Below are 19,948 nucleotides of genomic sequence, written 5' to 3'. Positions count from 1 at the left end.
GGAAGAAAAACATTTAATTCCATGCTAAGGAATATCAAACACGATCTCAGTAAAGTATTTGTTTTGTTTTGTTAATACAAGGCAGGGCACTTTCTCTTGGAGAAGAAATGATCGTTTTCCCAGGTCTGGAGATTAAACAATTTGGTAGTCATTTCACGTTCAGCTCACAAAAAGGGGATTTGCATATGAACTTGTTTGGGCAAGAAAACACATCTGAACGTGTTTCATGGGAACTATCTCTATCCATGGCAGCTCCTTTTGGCCATCTCTTTCTTTTCTTTTCTTCATCCCTACAGGTCACCGGGTTGAAGCTGTCTCAGGACCTCGATGATCTTGCCATTCTGTACCTGGCCACAGTTCAAGCCATTGCTGTAAGACACTTTAATGCCATTTTTAAAGAGACTTAGGGCTATCAATAAACCTTAGGCCGCATGCTCCTCCAAGATACATCATGTGCTTGTGTGACAGAGATTGTTAATTAAAAGGGAGCTTGCCAAAAAGAGAGGTGTCTTTTCGGAAGGAAATCTTGATGAAGGTCTTCACCTGCTTTACTAATCACCTCACATCGCTGAAAGCTGAAAGGAGTTCGAGTCTTTGAACATCATACTTGTCATTTATTTAATTTGTCTTCCAAGTTCAATTAAGTAGAAGCAGATGCCATTTATGCTTGCATTAAGAAAGGCAATGTTAAGAACGCACAAACTTACAAAACACACGATATTGTTCACTTCGCAAAAGGATTCATTATAGGGTTCCTTTAAATAGTAAGCATCCTTAGTGTTTGTTTTTAGATAATTAGCTGCTTCAATGAGAGGTTTGGATGGTTAGGGAGAGGAGGGGAGAATTTAACGCATTAGGAAGTCCTACACTGAAGATCAATCCAAAATGAAAACAAAATCCTAGAAGCTTAAACATCTCGATCTAAGGAATCTCCCGAGGTGATCCAAAAATGGGGTACATGCACAGAAGACTGTATGTGTGCATATGTTAGGAAGTACCTTTTGGAGGAATGGGTCGTGGCTTTCCAGGTTTCAGAGCTGGGAGGAATCCCAAAATTACAATTAATTAAGTGAGGCTTAGTCACTCTGGTAAGAGAACGTGGACCAACAGAAAGGAAAAATCAGTTCACTGAATTCTGATTCAAATTTATTTTTCAGAGACACACAGAAAGTTTTTTTGTTAATGTTTTGTGGACATACTTACATGCCATTCAGTTATTTTGTTTCTTTATATACCACTTCCTTCAAAGCCTTATTCCTTCAAATAACGGAACTACATACATTTTTCCTGTACATCCGTATCACTAACAGAAGTGATTTTCTTATGTTCACATTTGTCCAGGTACCGTGTAGATGGGATAAGAGAGCAGAGCTTCCCAACCACGAAGGGAACATACAGTCTTACATGGAATAGGCCAACTTGATGAGATGAAACAGTCCTTGCAGTTTATATACCAGTTTAACTGTATCTTCCTGAAGCAACTGTCATTGATTTAATAGCTTGGCCAGTTCAGTGAAATCAATCAGCTGGCACTATTTATGAGAACTTGGTCAAAACCAGATAATTCTGGCATCTATCAGAATGGAGGGAGTGAAGAGTAAAATGAATATGGAGGAGATTAATGTGCATCAGTAGTAAAGACAATTATTTAGTCATCCTGTTTTATGGTAATAATGATGATAATGATAAATAATATAGTTTTGCGGTATTATGTGCCAGGCACTGTGCTAAATATTTACAAGTGAGGTAGGTGTTAGCATCCCCATTCCACACATTAAAAACCTACGCCTTAGTTAGGTTCATTAACCTGCCCAATTTCCTATAGCTAGTAAGTGGCAGAGCTGGGATGGGAAGCCATGGCTTTCTGAAATAAAGTAGGTATATGAAGTATTGAGAAACTTTGATTTTCTGGTAGTCAGTGCTATTGTATGAAAAGTCTTAGAGTGGAATGAAATGACTGCATGGAAATGGAAAATCAGAGCTGTGTGATGCTCATCCTCTGAGTACACGCTAAGAGGCAGACCAAGGGGCACCGTCCCATGATGATAAGGGCTGTCCCCTTTCACTGACGCCCACCTGCTGTACCAGGCACCAGAGTACCTACCCACAGTGGTAGGTGGGATTGTCCTCATCTTCCAGACAGAGGAAAAACCACCTTGCCGGGTCAGATAGCGGGCGCATGGTGGAGTCGGAACGTGAGCCTGTCCGAGAACCACCTGTCTCACTCCCATTCTTCTGCTCTTTCCCCTCTACCAACCTGCATTTTTCTTTGAAATGTTTGTAAAAGCTACACGGACAAAATCAGCTTTCAGGCATTTCCAAGACCGGTTTTTCTTGTACGCATCTTAGCAAACGTTGTTATTTTGGCCAGGATTGCCTCTCAGAGGCCCCCTTCCTGGTAAGAACACGGCAGCAGAAGTCCAAGAATATATAAATGAGGTTAAATGGGGCGCGAGCTGGGTGGAGCCAGCTCCATTTTCCCAAATACCACACACTCAGAAAATCAATCTTGTATTTAAGGGGTCGTACATGTATTAATAGCTATCATATTTATTCTGTCCATTGTCTTAATGACCTTTATAATACAACGAAGGGAAGGAAATTTAAGACCGATCATTTGATAAGGCTTTATTGTGGGGCCAGTTGAATTGTGAGTGGTTCAAACCGTTTTTGCAAAGGTACGAGGCTGTGCTGATCTTTCAAGCAAAAATGTGCATTTTAATGAAGTAGTCTGATCACAGATATTTTCCCATGATGATCAACTTGAAAAAAAAATTTTTTTTTTTTTTGTTTCACTGGCTCTGAATATTGCCCTAGCATCTACTTGCTGTGAATAGGTTAAAGTTAAACAAATTGCTCTCTATAGTGATATCTGTGGTTGGTATTTTGTAGGAATAGAATGAAAGAGATATTGTAATGAAGTTAACTTGGGACTGTGCGAAAACGCTCCATGAAGTAAAATTCTCTCTTGATCACACTTAATTGAAAGACTTGTCAAACAACCAGTTTATCCATAGCCTGTTCATCTATAGCTTTCCTTCCAGAATAGACCCTTTTTGCATTTGAAGTCTCTCGATTTGCATTTGGTTCTGTACATTCCCAGTGGAATAGCCTAATTTTAATTTAAATTTCTCTGTGAAAACATTTTTTCCAGAAAGGTGAGCACAAAATCATTTTAGCACAAAGCCCTGTGGCAGGGCATTTAAGGAGGGTGGAACGTTTCACAGAGTGGAGCCTGGGACACCCGAAGGGAAGGCCCTGTTGCTAGCTGCCAGCCTGAGTGGGAAATTCCAGCCAACAATGCCACACGGGGGAGTCGCAGGCTGTCACAGCCCCTCCCAAGGGAGTGCCTCTTGTTCTGATACTTTTTTGCCTTTTCCCAAGGGAATGTGCTTTGTGTTACCCTCCGCTCTGGCCTGCTAATCACGTGAGCCACAGGTCTGTGGTTTTGGAAGTATCAGAAATACCAACTTTGCATGGTATTTCCATGCATATGGGGGTGGGGGGTGCAGCTATCCTCTCCCAAGGCAGACCCTACTGCCTCAGGCAAATCCCATAACTCCTACATGGGGAAAACAAGGTGCAATTTTTGAGTTTGTCCTAAGATTAGCGAGGATAGCGCAGTGCATAGCAGAGTGCCTAGACTACAGCTAGTAACCAGGATAGCGCTCATTTCCACACCCCTTCCATGTACTCGGCACTCCTGTGTGTCTTGTACATACACTGTCTCCAGCAACAGCCGTGCAAGGCAGATACTAATATTTCGCCAAATGTAAGACTACATTAAAATTGTTTCTGCATGTTAACATTTCTGACAATTCATAGAGTTCTCAAACCCATGAATATAATATTACTATTACTTTTTTTAAAAAATGAGGATTGAGTCTTAGAAAGGTTGGATACAGGTTGGATTCCCAGAAGTAGGTGAAATGTCTTAATGCCATCCTAGGTTTCTTGAATTCAAAAGCCATGCTCTTGGCTACTACAGACTCCTGCCCCTCGAGCTGACTAGGCTGTCCTGCAATGCACAGACACCGAATGATCCATGGTAGATGTAAGGGCATCTGTAGGCCTCCCGAAATCATTTATAGTGCTATTTTGTAAGTGACTTTCTTCTGGAAAGGTCAGTAGGTTTTATCATATTCTCAAGAGGGTTCATGACCCCCCAAAAGCTTATGAAAGAACATCTGGGGGTAATCAGCCACATGCAATAAGCAGGATCTGGCCTTATACGGTACAACATGTTTTAATTTTTTTTAACACACTACATCTGTGGATTATTTTTGGAGGCCCAAGTTTTACCTAATCCATATTCTTACCAGATTCGCTAATAGCTGAAGGCCTTTGGGCTGGAATTGCTGTGCTTTTGCTCCCGAACTGCCCCTCATGTCTCATAATTTCCTCCACAGCATTCAGGATTTCATGACCCATGGTCCCCAGAACACCTTCTAGCCACTCCCTCTCCCAGAGGCACCCTCAGGCACGGGGGAGACAGCCCTCCAAGCTGCCTGGTCAAAAGAGGCTTCACTTGCCCCACATCTTACCCCCTGGGGACAGTAGTCAGGGGGACATCCTGACCACTTCCCAAACCCTCTTCCTTCACTTTGGTTAAGCCTCTGATACAGCCTATCCTCATGCTAAACTACCTCCTTCCCCTTCTCTGCACACTTGGGTACCACCTTCCCAGCAACACCGTCACACTGTCACTAAATCCATGACATTGACTCGAATCCTCTCTCCAGCCCCAACCCAGCCTTCTTGGTGGCTGCCTCATCTGTGGCCTCCCAGATCCTTGACCTTCTCCTCCCTCCGCTTCATCAACTCACCCCCTTGTCCACACCTGGCACTGTGTCATCCCTCAGAATTAATCACTCTCTAAACATCTCAAGGGCTCTCTCTCCACGAAAAAAAAAAAAAAAACACAAAAAAACAGGTCTCTCTCATTTCTCTCCAGAGCCCCTTTCTCAACCATTGCCATGTGGCTGCCTCCTAAAGTCATGTCATCGTTCATCTTTTTGGTTTTAATCCTTGACCCCAAGTAAATTAGACTCGTGAGCTTCTCGTTTTTGAACTTGCAAATAAACTAGGATTTTTAGCTGTTTGCATATCCTAGTTAAACCTAAAGAATTATACATTAACATTCACCCCGGCGACCCTACGGTGGTGTCATTTTCCCAGGCATCCATGATTTTTACTGATTTGAGTAAACTGAGCAAGTCAAGGATGAGTATAGCACATTTTAGGGAGTTCCTAGCACATGAGGGCTGAAATGAAAATATGGCAGAACACTGAGCAAGCCAGAGGGTGTGATTTCCACATCATCCCAGACCACGAAGGACTGACTAGAATGGGCTCTGGCTCCCGAAGCATCCCTGAAGAACCACCACCAGGTTCCAGGTGATAATAAAGGTCAGGTTAGCCCTTTGTCAGTCTGAAGTCTTACTCTCACTTCATGCGATTAGAGCTCTCTTCCTGTTTCTGCTGCTGATGTTATTGGGTGCCCTTTTCCAAAGAAGAAACCCCTTTAGTTCCTATCTCCGGAATGAAGACTGACTCAGAGACCCCCCCCCCCCCCCCGCCCCCGGCCACTTCCTCCATCCCCGGTCCCTGCTGGAGGATCAGGCCCACAGTGGGCACTCCGCAAATATTTGCTTCGGCGAACTCTGTTAATATGAACTGTGTGAACATTGTCAGTTGTTTTTGTCAATGTTGTGTAACTACTGATGGAAGCAAATGGTAGAGTAATTAAGAGGTTTGGGAGTCAGACAGGCCCAGGTTGGAATTCCTGCTCTGTGACTTCATTAACAGTGATCAGAGGCAACCTGATCTCTCGGAGCTTCAGCTCTCCGAGACTGGATGTGCAAAGCTCTCAGTGTGGTGTCCGGGGCTGGGCAAACACTTAGTAAATGTTCCAGAGCTTTTTCCTTGTGCTGCTATACTGATGCTTTCTTCCGCTTTTCCCTTTCAGTTTGGCACCCGCCTCATTATAGAGGCCATGGAGGCAGCCGGGCACTCTATCAGCACGCTTTTCCTGTGCGGAGGCCTGAGCAAGAATCCCCTTTTTGTGCAGATGCATGCGGACATTACAGGTGAGTCTGAGGAGGAAGAGAATAGGTCGTTTGGGGCCTGACAGTAAATGTGCCTGGCTGACAGCCGGACACGGTTGGAAATAGCAGAGTGTAGGGGTATGTGCCAGATTATTTTGAATCTTTAGGTTAAAATGTATGTTTTTTTCCTTATGATAACTGTGAAGTATTTGTAGTCATGTTGGAGAAAGTGACTTCTCTGTGAATCCAACTATTGAATGATCCTGAGAAATGAGATGAGAAAGGTCAGCAAGGGCTAGGTCGTAACTTAAGTATTTATGGAACCGTCTGAGCACCTCTTCTAATGCACGCTTGTGGGGAATATTGAAGAGACAGAGATGAGTAAGACAGGACTCCTGCCCTCAAAGATCTCAAAGTCTATTGACAAGGACAAACGGATGTGCAAATGTAGTGTGGCAAGAGCTCAGAGTAAGAAATGCACGGAGTTTTATGGAAACATAGTGGGGTACCTCCACCCTGGTTTGGACCTGCTACAGGGCAGGGCAAGTGGTCTGGAGGAAAGGACAAGGAAGCTGTCTTGAAGAAAGAAGTCAGAGCCCAACTGCTGTGGAAGCAGGGGTCTGGCTGCAGATGGGAATTTGAGCCCTGAGATCCCAAGATCCTGTGATTCTTTCATAGCTCCTGACACAGAGAGAGAAAATCCAGAGTCGTGGGCTGATCCCTTTGTGATATGAGCACAGCAGAGCAGGATCCCTGGTGCAGATCCCTGGGCCTTAAGAAGGGGACCCCACTGGCCAGAGGCTTGCTGGTATTACAGAGCCGAGCCTGGACTTCCGTTCCTCTGGAACTCGTGGCCTCATGTCTCTTGCTCCTTTCTCCCCTGGTGTCTCCTGGAGCCTGGCATCCTCCCCACCCCACCCCGGGACCCACCCACCATGGCCAGGCACCAGAGTGGGACAAGGGAAAGGAAACAGAAGGGAATGGACCCTGCCCACAGCCCCAGCTCAAACGTGACATGAGCCCATCCTTCAATGGCGTCCCTTCGTCGTGGTCTCTTGCTGTCTCCCATCCTGTGGATTCCTTCCTCTGACAGCTGGGTGTCTTGATGCTGCCTCATCATATCCCCTATGCCCCCTCAACACCCTGCCAATCCCTGCAGGGGAGAGCTATACCAAATGTCAGGCGCATAGTTAACCCTTGCACTTTGTGAGATCCGGCTAATTAAATTACTTAGCCCCATTTTAGATAGAGGTAAGTAGACTGGGGCACAAGCCAGAGGACAGTACAAAAAAAAAAAAAAGCACCTAGTCTAAGGGTAAATATGTCAGGATGTTGAGTACAGAAATTACTACCATTAACCAAGTTCCCACTGTGTGTTGCTGGAGCCATTCTGTATACATTTAACCTCATGAACTGCTGAGAGGTAGAAATTGGTGCCTCATCTTAGAGACACAGAAACTGAGGCTCAGGGAGATCAATGAAATTGCCTCTCCAGAGTCAGACAAGAGGGGACGGGCGGTACCAGGACCGTGACCTGGGAGTGTCTAGGCCCAGCAACCCCTACTCTGCGCTGCCCATCCAGGTTTCTTAGCTTTTCTGAGCAATTCGTAATCATGTGATGATTACTCTCCTTTACCAAAGAGTCCACAGCCTATGGATGTGGGCCATTCTGAGGCAGAAAGAAGAAAGACCTAAAAAAAGGAGCCCAAATTACCTTGTAATTTTCCCCAAGAGAAAACTGATAACCACATTTTATCTAAAAGTCGGCCAGTCGGACAAGATTCACATTTAAAATGTGATCTGTGAGTAACTTCCCAATTTCTAGCCTTCTGATAGCCACGAAGCCTTCCTACCGGGATGCAGGAGGGGAGAGAAGATCTGCCTTGGCTAACACATCACCTGCGGGAAATGGGAAACAGGGCCCTGGGAGCAGGGCAGTGTGAATGACCCTGGGTCCTGACCGGGCACCATGGCTCCGGCCTTAATGAACGTGGGTCCTCTTCCAGGCCTCACGTCCCTGCGCTGACTCACAGCAGCTTTACAGAAAGCTCTGCTTTGGAAACCGTTCTTCAGGCTGTTGAATGAAAAGGCTGTTCATCGTTATTTGGATTCCGATTGAAACTGGACCCTTTGTCTCTGGCTGTGGACCAGTTACAGTTCCAGACAAAGGGACCTTTTCTTTGGCTGGAATTCCTCTGCTTTGGGAAGCTGTGACTGACAAGTGATGGCAAAGTGCATCTGCCTTTAAATGCTTTGGGTTCTGCTAAACTCATTAATGCATCAGATAAAATAGTTCACATTCCAGGCAGAGCTGCCTTCTTCCTCTCCTTCACCCATCCGCTCAGAGAAAAGAACACATTTGCATTTGTTCCTGTAAAAGGCACGTACACTGCAGGGGGTGTATAGGTAGAGTCTTTGATGCCTTTAAATACTGTAATTGCTCTGGTTTTCCTGCAAAGAAAGGCTTAGAGAGGACCATGGACCTACATGAGTCTTAGGAATACCTGTCAAAAACACAATGGAATTTAGAAGGTTCTTTGGAGACTATGGAGTCGTGGAAAGAGCAGGGGATCCCCTCTGTGACTTTGGGCAAGTTGGTTCACCTCTCCCCAAGCCTCGCTTTCCTCTTCTGAAAGAAAGAATATTATTTCCCTCTAATAGATCATGCTGAGGAGTACCTGCTCATGAGTTTGTGAGCACCAAGCTCTGTGCCTGGCTCAAAGTCAGTGTTTAATACATGTCCATTCACTTCTTCCTTTAAAGCAGCCCCATGCAAAAAAAAAAAAAAAAAAAAAAAAAAGAGGTGTGTTTGAGGGGAAAAAAAAAGAAAAGCAGTTTAATATTTTGTAAGCAAATCTTTGCCATTTGGGGAGCAGGCTTCTCCGTGCAAGCAGGGAGAATGGGGCTTTGCCAACTTGGGAAAACGTCTTCTACATGAGGAGGAAGAATCTCCCTGTACCTCTGGCAGTTAGTTTAACTGTAGTTTCAAGAAATACTTGGTGTGTGCTAAGTAATTGTAGGTTTCCCCCATTGACGTGGGACTCAATGTTCCTCCGTCTGAATTTTGTTTTTTTCAGCTCTGGCAGTTACAGCAAGGGTTCTCCCCTTTCTGTCTTATTCATTGTTTTCATCATTTGTCCCTCCATTTATTCACTCAGAAGCCGTCTCTGAGCACACCAGTGTACCAAGCATGAGCTTGGCAGGGGGATACAAAGAAGAACAATAATGTCCTGCCAAAAGTGTCATTGCAAAGAGAAAAAGTGCTCTTGGTACTCTGCCCAGTGTCCAGACAGTAGAGTGGGGACCCAGGGGATGCTGGTGTCTGTATGAGTCAGGTCCAGGCAGGGAACAGATGACACACTCGAAGTTTGGAGAAAAGTCAAACAAAGGGTCTGTTTGCAGGGGTGTGGGCTGGTTGTAGGGAAACCCCGATGACCAGGCAGCCCCCTGGGGCCACCCACAGTCTTACCACCCCTAGGTTTGCAGGGGCCCAGCAGGAACCTAACCAACCCAACCTAACCAGCTGCATGAAGAGGCCGCCGGACTAGAGCTTGGTCAAGGATGCAACCATGAGGACAAGCAAGCCCTGGGTGAGGTCTACCCACGCCAGTGTCCTGGGACCTACAGCAGGCTGGGGGTGGGCAGGGAAGAGGGAGGACTGACCTCAAGGAGAAGCAGAAGCAGTGAGTTGGTCCCCCCTCCCCCCTCCCCCTGCCATGGCAGGGATGAGGAGAGGTTTTAGAGATCAGGTCAGTATTAAGAATCCTAATAGCTAATGCTAATTTAGTGCTTTCTCTAAGCCAAGCACTGTTTTAAGTGCCTTACTTAAATTGCACTTTTAATCCTCTGAGCAGCCCTAGAGGGAGGTGGAATTTTAGCCCCATTTTGCAGATGGGGAAACTGAGACACAGAGAGGTGCAGTAACTTGCCTAGGATCACACAGCTAAGTCAGCAAGGAAGCCGGAATTCAAACTCTTCCAGTCTGGCCCCAGAGCACTTAGGGTGCAACTAGAGAGCTGGTGGGGGATTCATCGGGCTCACTCTGGTTTCTGGTTCTCAAGGGGAGGGGACTGACTGTAGGTCACTCCTCCCTGCTCAGAACTAGTTAGGCTTTTGACAGGGTCAGGAGGGGCTGGGAGGTGTTTGGAGGTGCTTGTGATCTTTTAACAAGTGCCAGGTCCGCGGGGGCGGCTGTAGTCACACTCCTGTCCGCATCATCCCTGGATTCTGCAAAGGCATGCAGTGCTCTCCTGATTTGGCCAACACAGCCCTTCCATGTGGCCCGGTGTCTGTCCTTCCCCTGTAGACGGTAGATGGGCACCTGCCCTGTCCCTTCCCCACCATTGCAGTTTCCAGCCCAGTGAAGTATGTGTAGAGGGCCTTCACTCACCATCAGTCTTCATTCTGACGGTAGTAGCCACCATTGCCAAAGGCTTGACGGAGGCTAGAGATGTGCTGAGCCCCCTGTGTGCCGTCTCTCATGAATCCTCGCCGCAAACGGTGCAGCAAGTCTTACTATCATCCCCATTTTACACACTGGGAAACCGAGGTTAAATGTTTGAGTAACTTGCTGAAGGACCCAGGGCTAGTGGGACTGGCTCTGAGCTTTTTTCAGAGATCCCACCCCTGTACTTTCCAGGAGAGACTCGGGTGCCGGCCCTGCGGTCTGGGGGCTGGTATTCATGAGCCCTCTGCCTGCGTGCGGGAGTTCTGTTCCCTGACCCTTTGTCCGGGTGGCCCAGGCTGCTGACCCAGCCTGGGAGTAGCAGGAGGAGTCAGGAGGTAGTGGGACCCCAGGGGTAGATGTGTCAGGGAGGTCTTCCCAGAAAAGATAGAAGACAAATCCAGTGTTTGGAAAAGTCAGTCTCCTGTCTTGAGTAGAGGAAGACTTTTAGGTCTGGCTACAGAGCTTACCTCTGTGGAGTCTGCTGCCATCTCCTGATTGGCAAATGCATTTATATTTTGTATGTATTTTATTTATATTATACATATATACACATATACACATATAAAATCCTGAGAATTCTAAATTCTTTATATTCACCTTAAACCCACTGTGAGCCCTGGCATGCGGAGGGCTTTCTTGCTGCCTCGTGGACCACTGTTCGTCCTTCAGATACCCCCGTAACGCTCATCTCCATTGTGATGAACCTCCATTCCCTCTCCGGGAAATTTGTTCTTTCACCATTTAACCCCTACCATGTGCTAGATCCTGGTTAACTAGTCTCAATTCCAGGGATTCAGCCGTGGCTGAGACCCAGTGCTTGGCCTCATGGAGTTTCTGTTCTGGCAGGGGAGACAGATGGTAAACAAGAGAAGTAATCATGCTGGGTGGGAAGATGCTGAGGAAACGGGGGGGCATGAGGAGTATCGTGGGTAAGTTGTCCCTTTGAACCCAATGGTCAGGAAAGCCGCAGCGGGAAGGGGGTGTTTGCGCAAATACACGAAGGACGCAGAGGGAGCTGCTGTGTGGGCATCTGGGAGGAAGTGACACAGACAGAAGGAACAGCATGGGTGAGGGCCCCAAAGCTGATTCAAGAAAACATGGAGGCCAGGCCAGCGTGGCCAGGAGGGGAGGCGACAGTCAGGGTGGGCACCAGCTCTGGAGGGCCTTGGCGGCCATCGTAAGGGCTTTGGCTTGTACGCAGAGAAATAAGAAGCTGCCAGAGGGATTAATCACACCCCCTTACTACTTCCCTGTTCTTAGTGCATCTCAGTTAGAGAACCAACCCCCTGCACCGTCGTCATCTCTTTCTCATCCACCTCCCCTTTGAGACCCAAAGAGCAGGACCGAGTCAGATTCATCTCTGCATTCCCTGGGCCCCTCGAAGCACTCCAGAAGTGTTTGTTGAAACGAACTTGAACCAAATGGCAGGTAGCAGCTAGCAGAAGCCTGGGAGATCTGGGCAAAGAGGTCTCATGAGTTGATGTACGGGGTGGCAGGTCCCTTGGGGCTCCTGGCTGCCTTACCAGCAGGTACAGGCTGTGAAATCCTTTAGAATCAGGTCATGCCGAGGACCGGAGCACTGTGGGGACCGGGGAGCGGGTGTCCACTGCTGCCTTCACGCCACATTATGTCAGGTGTTTCTGGTGCTGGGGCTGCTGGCCGGCTCCCTAACCAAGGTGTGGCCTTGTCCTGTGCAGGCATGCCTGTGGTCCTGTCGCAAGAGGTGGAGTCTGTTCTCGTGGGCGCTGCTATTCTGGGTGCCTGTGCCTCGGGGGATTTCGCTTCTGTACAGGTATGTGAGGACTAAGGGGTGGGTCGTGGCTCCTCCCCTGTCTGAGGCTGTCCTTCCTCTTGACAGCAGCTCCCATCTTGCAAAACACACATAGGATATAATTAAGAAATGATAGGTTCCAGCCAGGGAAAACACAAACACTTCTAGCCTCAGACATATTTATTGCGGTTTTCATTTGACTTGGCCTCTCTTGGTGTTGGTCATTCTGTTCTGTTAGTTTTCTTTTTTCTCCTTTAAAATAGCTCTTAAGTGATTTCTTTTAATTTCCTGTTGACCTTTTTATTTTTTAATTTTTATAGCAAATGAAACAGGTAAGTTTCGAAACTTAAGGTTTTCATGTAAATTTCAGATCTCTGTTTGCTTATTTCATCTCCACCTGCCACTTTCCAAATAATTTTGAGGGCTCTATCAATGAGGGACACAAATGAAAATGTTAGTTTAAACAAAAAGAATTAAAAGGGAAAATAAGGAACAAAGATATAGGAAGAAGGAAATAACTTGGTGGTGGAGATGGAGCACACAGTTTGATTCTGAGCTTCCTGGCAGCCAAGACAAAAATGAACACATGATAAGTTGCATAATTCTTGTTTCCAAAAAAGAGGAAACATTAGTATCTTGTGGGAGAGGAGGCTTTTCCTGCAACCAAGTTGCAAAAGACATCTCACACGTAGGTTTTACGGAGAGACTCTGAGTGGTAAAAAAACAATACTAACAACAGGTTTATGAAAAGGTAGAGAAACATCAGCGGAGGAGTCTTGAGAGCACAGGCTTTGGACTCTGGCTGCCTGGGCTCAGATCCTACCTTGACTACCTCCTAGCTCTGTGAGCTGACTATTCTGCTCTTTGCTCCATTTCTTTATCTGTAATAATCATCAGGAGCACATTATGAGTTCTTTCCCTAGATCAGGAATGCACACGTAGGCCCATTATTCCCGTTTTATAGTTGAAGAAGCTGAGGCATAAAGAAATGATAGAAGTTGGCCTCCACTGGGACAGCTAGTAAATGCCAGAACCAAGGAGTCTGGCTACCCAGCCTCAATGGAGAATTCAAGAAATATTTGATCAGAGAGCTTAAATGACTTGTTCAGGGTCTCCAGGCCAGGATGAGAAGCTGGGTTTTCCACCAGTAACCCAGTCACTAGAGTACTATTTATGTACCAAGAACTGTGCTGGGTGCTCTCCCTGTGATCTTCCTGACACTGTAACCTACAGGGGCAGCAGAGGTTAGACAACAGAGATCCAAAAAGGTAACAGAACCAAAGGGGCACTATTAGAAACACAGGTGCAAAAGGCTGATTCCGCTATCTGTCTGTGCACTTTGTACACATTTTGAGAAGTACGGTATCCTGCACACTGTCCAAGCACTGGGAACTCATGTCTGTGAAATATCTTTCCCAAGGAATTGAGTCCACTCGTGAATGCTAAGTGGCTTTTAAATGAAGTTGGTAATCAAAGATGGTGCAGTTGAATTCTCAGCGATTTCTGGATTTTCTGGTACTCTCTCAAAAACATTGTGTGAGCTTCTTTATTGTTGAAATGTCAATGATTTGTCAGTTGTTATTTTGATGTATCCGTTTATGAAGATGCTCTCACCACTAGATGCCCTGCCTGGGACAAATAGTAGCTAAACCAAAACAGTAGAGATGCTCCGAGAGGCCCTGCATAGGATTGCATCATATTGTAAAATGAACACGTCCCCTCATGTGTCCTGTGTTGAAGCCCTAACTCCCAGTGTGATGGTATTTGGAAATTGGGTCTTTGGGGAGCTGACTGGGGTCAGATGAAACCGTGAGGGTGGGGTCCCCATGGCGGGCTTAGTGCCCTTCTAAAAAGAGACACCAGAGAGCTGGTGCTTTCTCTCTCTGCCATGTGAGGACCCAGCCTAATGGTGGCCCTCTGCAAATCAGGAAGAGGGCCCTCACCAGAACCTGACCCCTCTGGCACCTTAATCTTGGACTTCCAGCCTCGAGAACTGTGAGAAAATAAATTTCTGTTATTTAAATGCCCAATCTGTGATACTCTGTTATGGCGGCATGAGCAGACTAAGGCACCTCATTTGATCTTGACAACCTCCCTGCCTGAAGGGTAGATGTTTTCATCCTTGTGTTCTATATGGAAGAAACCAAAGCTCAGAAGGGTGTTCAGTAATTTTCCCAAGACTACAGGTAATATGGGGCAGAAGCAGAATTGAAACTAAGGCTCTCTGGATCTATATCCCATCCTGATTTTTCATTCCTTTTATACTTGGTTCGATTTTCTTTCTCCTTTTTGTGTTAAAAATAGTTTTTGGCTTCGTAAATGTTTAAAGCTGTATTTTCTGAAAAGAAATGCCATCGGTCACAAATCAGGAGCTAGTCTGCAGCTTGAACAAAGAGTAGCGTGGGATGGGGCTGCTTCATCAGATAGATACGTAATACCATGACTTTAGGTACCTCAGTGGTATATTGGTCAAATCTGGAGTTTCTAGCTCCAAGACGATTCCTCTCACGATCTTTCCCTAAGTGGAAACTGAACTTAATTCCTCACTGACATCATCGTCACTACATGAGATTTTCCGTGAGTCTTCTGGAACAGAATCTTAGATAGGGTACGTCGAATATTGGGATTGGTGATTCAAGTAGCAGCTGCAAGTCTCACAACATTTTAAAGACAAGCTCCTCTCTCTTATTAAACCCAAGGAAGTATGAGCCCCTTGTGACTGGAATTTCTAGGAGACACTATAATCTAGTAAAGAGAGCCCCCAGCCGAGAGAGCCCTGGAAGCTCCTCTGTCATTGTATCCCCAAGAGAATCCCGTCATCCTGACCCCTGTGCTTGCTTGTTGTCTATCTTCAGGCAGTGTCACCTGGCCTCTCCAGGTACTTACTTTATTTCCTTACTTCCTGTTTAAAAAAGTATTTGAAGAAGAATTGCCACTCACATGGGACTGTTGAGATAAAGAGCCTTGAAAACTCTAATGACCTGCACTCTAATGCCCCTGCTAAAATTATGAACATTGCTATAGTCATTACGTTCAGAACCGCTTTGGAAATGTAAATGCACATAAGCCTGTCTTCATTCACCCCTCTCCAAAGAAGAGGCACCAACCCGTGTGCCCCAGGCCTGGGGACAAGCTCAGGATTCTGGCACGTTGATGTGAAACAGAATTGCTTTCTCCCTGTGATTCATATTTTTCAACCAGAACTTCAATACAGCTTGTTCTTTGAACTTCAGAGATCCTACTTGGTCTTCAAGGTGCCTGCTACTCCTTCCTTTAAGAAAGTTGAGTGATTCCTGCCAGCAACTCAATGTTGCTTTCTCTTCTCATAGGCCACACAGCCAGTGGTTAGAGGGAGGATTTCAGTTTACACTACCATAGTGTGCAGACTTTGGTAGACCCAGCCAGAGTCATCTCCTCCAGATGAACGAAAGACTAGGAAGAGTTTAGAGGACCCAGGCTACAGACCAAGGAAAGAAGTCCTAGGGGAGACAGGTTTTTCCGATTTTCTGGGCCGATGAGTGCGTGTCTTTAGCGAGGGGTAGAGCCCTGTGCCTTCCTATAGTGATACCAATAGGTCAGAAGGATTCAGAGTTGCAGTTTTTACTTATAATAATTGCAAACCTGTCTATATATTGCAATTCTGGGGAAATTTTATCAGATGGCGAGGGATCGTGGATAGAATGTTCGGGTGGGATATTAAGGGGAGAGATTAGTCAGCATGACGTCCATTACTAGTTCAAGTTTTGAAGCCTGCCGACAATGCCTGGCCTCCACTTTTTGTTCTTTTATTCGTTCATGTGGCCATCCTCATAGTCTCTCTCTCTTTCACTCTTCCCTGCTTCCTTCCTGCCCTCCCGTCCCTTAGACATTGAAAGCTTCCTGCTAGTCCCACTTTCAAATGAGGATTTCACAGAGGGTACTGATGCAGCCATCCATCTGTATTAAAGAACAGAATGACTAATAGTATCTTAAAGAGTTGTCTCTCTCTCGAAATGGTGTTCTCCATTTAGTAGTTTTCAAAACTCTACCTCCAATAGATAGTGTGGTGAGTATCATGGCATGGTTATCTTCACGGATGTCTCAGATCCGCAGCTTAAACAGTAAAATGGAATCAAACCACAGAGATGTCACCTCATGGTACAAGTTCAACTATTGAGTAAGTGGGAGGGGACGCAAGGGGGTGTCTTCCTTCCTCCTTTTATTCATGGGAATATGGAATCCACGCAGTCTTGACCTCTGTGACCTTTCCATCTGACCACTCCTGATCTCCCAGAAGTCACCCCTCCTTCACTCCCTTGGTTGTCCATGCACTACAAAATGATTCTGTAATTCTGAATGTCCTAGAAAGCAAATAATTGTGATTAGAAAGTTGGGAGCATCCCATAACCCTTCTGCAGGCTCCCAGGCCCTGGAAAAAGAACAAACTGGAAAGAAATACATCCATGAAATACCAATGTGCTCACATTCTCTAAGCACAGGCAGTAGTGAAGTTCGAAGAAATGCCAAGGATACATGAAACAAGAAACCGGTTTCAAGATGCTGTGAAAGAAACTCAGTCAAAGGGCAAAGAGGCAGAAATACAAAATGACTTTCCACTTTCTGCTTCCTGCAGGCTCCTGCAGATGTCATTTAGCTTTCTGTAATTTCTTATCTTAAAAGACAGGGCTTTCTTCTTGTTGTTGTTTCCAATCTATTTATATGAAAAAAGCTTTAATTCTAACAGTGCTACTTATGTGGACACTTGCTCCTCCCACCCGCCCCCAAAAAAAGCAGCAGAGGAAGCCTCTGAAGCAAAAGTCAGCAAAAGGGGACTGTGACAAGAGATGAAGGAGAATTCCCCAATCAATGTAAGGCACGTACCAGTATAAAGAAAATAAGCCCTTGGAATCAAGCAATTAATCAAAATCTTTCTTCCTCCCATGGTGTGAGAGTTGCCGCCTCTGTAAGCCATTGACTCCATGTGTTCCCACCATCAGCTTCCCTTGTCACGTCCCAGACAGACTCCTGTGTCTTGCAGACCAGTATGTGTAAGTGGCCTGTTGAGAGCCGTGATCACTCACCCTTTCTGTGATGTGCGTCCACAAGAGAAATCATCTGCACTGACCACAGTGGTCTGCCCTCGAGGTCAGGCCTTGCAAACATCCTCATCGCTTTGCTGAAGCCTCTTCTTCTATTCCTTTTTTAAAAAGCTTACTTCCTTCAGAGCCAGTTATATTCATCACCTATTCTGTGCTTCAAAGCCTGTGATGCCATATATGACCCAGTACGTCTTCATTCTGTTTTATTCTGTGGGATTCCGCTCTCTGTGAGTTTGAGATTCACTTGGCTTTCTGTCACCAGCTACTTGCCCGTTTTACATTCTGCAAAGTAAAGCTGGCGATTGTGATTCTAGTTGCTGGAGGTTTGGAGAGACTGACAGATCATGGATGTTCAGAAATTGGAAGCCGTCCCGTTTCTTGGCACATTCAATCTTGATTTGCTTTTTTTTTTTTCCTTTTCCTGGGCTACAAGTCATTAGTCATGTTCAATGGGAAAAAAATCAGAAAATTCAGTGAAGCTGAAAGAAAAATCCAGACACACTGATCTTACTACCCTAAAATCACCAGTATGGAAGATTCTGGTTTCTATACCTTTAGTATTTTTATACATACTTTGAAACTGCTTTACACTTTTTTAAATTTCGAAAATGTGTTCATACAATGCATCGTGTTCTGTAGTTTGTCTCTCCACCCAGAAATATGTAGTAAACATTCTTATTTGTCATTTTTATGGATTGCATAATTGTATATCCCATTGAATATATCAGTGCTTATTTCACCAGTCCCCTCGTTTTGAATATTTATGTTGTCTCTGTTGGTTATAAAGAATGCTGCAGCTGACATCTCCATAGCTGAATTTTTGCAGATACCCTAAGTTATTTCCATAAAATAAATTAGGCAAATATAACTGTTTGGCCAAAAAGTTTCCCAATTTTAGAATTTGGATACATACGTTATTAACACCTTATCCTCCCACCAACGGTGGATGAAAATCCAGGGCTCCCATTTCTGGTGTACGAGGAGTCTGTTGTTGTGAATTTTAGCTCCATCTAGCTTTCTTCCTCAGGCCCTTTATAATCCTTTTCATTTCACATATGGTCCTGATATTATCAACTTTCTTTAGTAGCCTTTTGCCCTTTGCTGCTTAAGCATGTGTTTCTGGAGATAGGAGACTCTGGTTTCTAATTAAATAGATTCAGATTTCTGATTGAATTTTCCGAGTGTCCTGTCCCATATGTCAATGCCTCATAGAAAGTCAACAGAAAATCCTGGAATGAGAATTAGTAGTTTAAAGAAAGATTAAATTAAGAATGTGATGCTGGCCCTAACATTCATTATACTTATTACCACACCTGGTTAACAGTACATTCTTATCTTTTCAAGAATCACTCCCTCTCTCCCCCAGAAAAGGGGGGGGGGGGCAACACATTCAGGTTCTAATTAATTGTAAATCTCCTGTTTCAATCTACTTTGCAGAATGGAATCATGGATATAAAAGTCAAAATATTAGCTCAAAATTAGAATTCTATTTTTAGGCAATTATTTCAATAGATGATATATAACATTTGACTCTCCTGCTCCTTACAGGGTGATCTAGGAAGAGGGCCTGTCACTTTCCATCCCTTACCATTCATACAATCTTTGTGGCAATAAGTGGGTGTGTAACAGTCCCTAGTGTGCACATGAGACTCTGAAACATGGAGACATAATCAAGCCGTACTCGATACAAAATCCATGTTTTTTTTTATCCCATCAAACCATATCCCAGTAAATATATACACTTTGCCCAGGAAAAGCATAGATTCCAACATGGCAGTGCAACCGACCTTCACCGGGTGGTATGGTTTATAGAAATTCTCAGCAGCACACATTTGTCATCACTGTTTGGGTCTCAAATACAGAAATAAAAACAAGTATGCCCTCTTTGGTTTGGAAATTTTCTGATTCCTTTGCCTGGAGAAGACTTCATACCATGCCCACCAGTATTGTTTTGTTTTATTTTATTTTATTACTTATTTTGCTTTTAATCATAATCCACTCATTTACTTTTTATAGAGGTAGATACAGAAAAGCACTTTGATTCAGAGCTTTAATCAAGAGACACTTTTTATACTATTGTTATTAACACAAAAATTTAAGCTAACATTTTTTTTCCCCCAAATATGTCCCTCCCCTTTTTTTAGTTAGGAACTTAAGAATTGGACTTTTTATAAAAGCAAACAATGGCCAAACCTCTCCTGAGCCCTTTAGAAACCCAGAAGGATTACAGAACTGTATTTCTAAAATAGAGTTTACCAAACTCTTTAACTTGTTTTGTTCAAGACGACATTTCATACTGGTTCAAGTCTGAAAAGATATATAAGATCTTTCTATGGAAACAAATACTTGCAAGTAATTGACTTCCCATTGTAATGATCATTCATAATAAAACTCCCTTTTGGAATAAACTGGAAATGAATAGGTTGGATATAATTTTTTTTTCCATCACACTGTGGTAACTAATGAAGAGCAGATCCATGCTCTATAAGTTTAATGTTCAGAACAATAAATTGGGCTATGGACCCAAATAGGAGACCAGGAAAGACAAGACCTTTAGTTAAGTCAGGAATTTTCCATAATTGGGGAAAAGGCCCTAAAAGATGAC

General features: G+C 44.7%; 1 protein-coding gene across 20 annotated transcripts in view; it reads left to right on the top strand.

Moving 5' to 3' along the window:
• The window catches only part of FGGY (FGGY carbohydrate kinase domain containing), a 395,846-nt gene that overhangs the window by 301,669 nt on the left and 74,229 nt on the right, over positions 1-19,948 (top strand). For 19 of the 20 annotated variants that reach the window (XM_045897587.3, XM_045897586.3, XM_064589062.1 and 16 more), the window contains 3 exons: positions 297-371; positions 5,969-6,089; positions 12,192-12,286. In XM_045897587.3, the coding sequence (XP_045753543.1) occupies positions 297-371; positions 5,969-6,089; positions 12,192-12,286 (291 nt within the window). The remainder of the gene's footprint in view (positions 1-296; positions 372-5,968; positions 6,090-12,191; positions 12,287-19,948) is intronic. The other variant, XM_045897574.3, reaches the window with a different exon arrangement.

This window comes from Mirounga angustirostris, unplaced genomic scaffold (assembly GCF_029215605.1).
Source record: "Mirounga angustirostris isolate CCGP_5_RB_7025 unplaced genomic scaffold, mMirAng1.0.hap1 SCAF_4, whole genome shotgun sequence".
In the NCBI taxonomy this organism is placed as follows: Eukaryota; Metazoa; Chordata; class Mammalia; order Carnivora; family Phocidae; genus Mirounga; species Mirounga angustirostris.
Note: the sequence above shows the minus strand (reverse complement) of the source record. Positions and strands in the feature narration are given on the sequence as shown.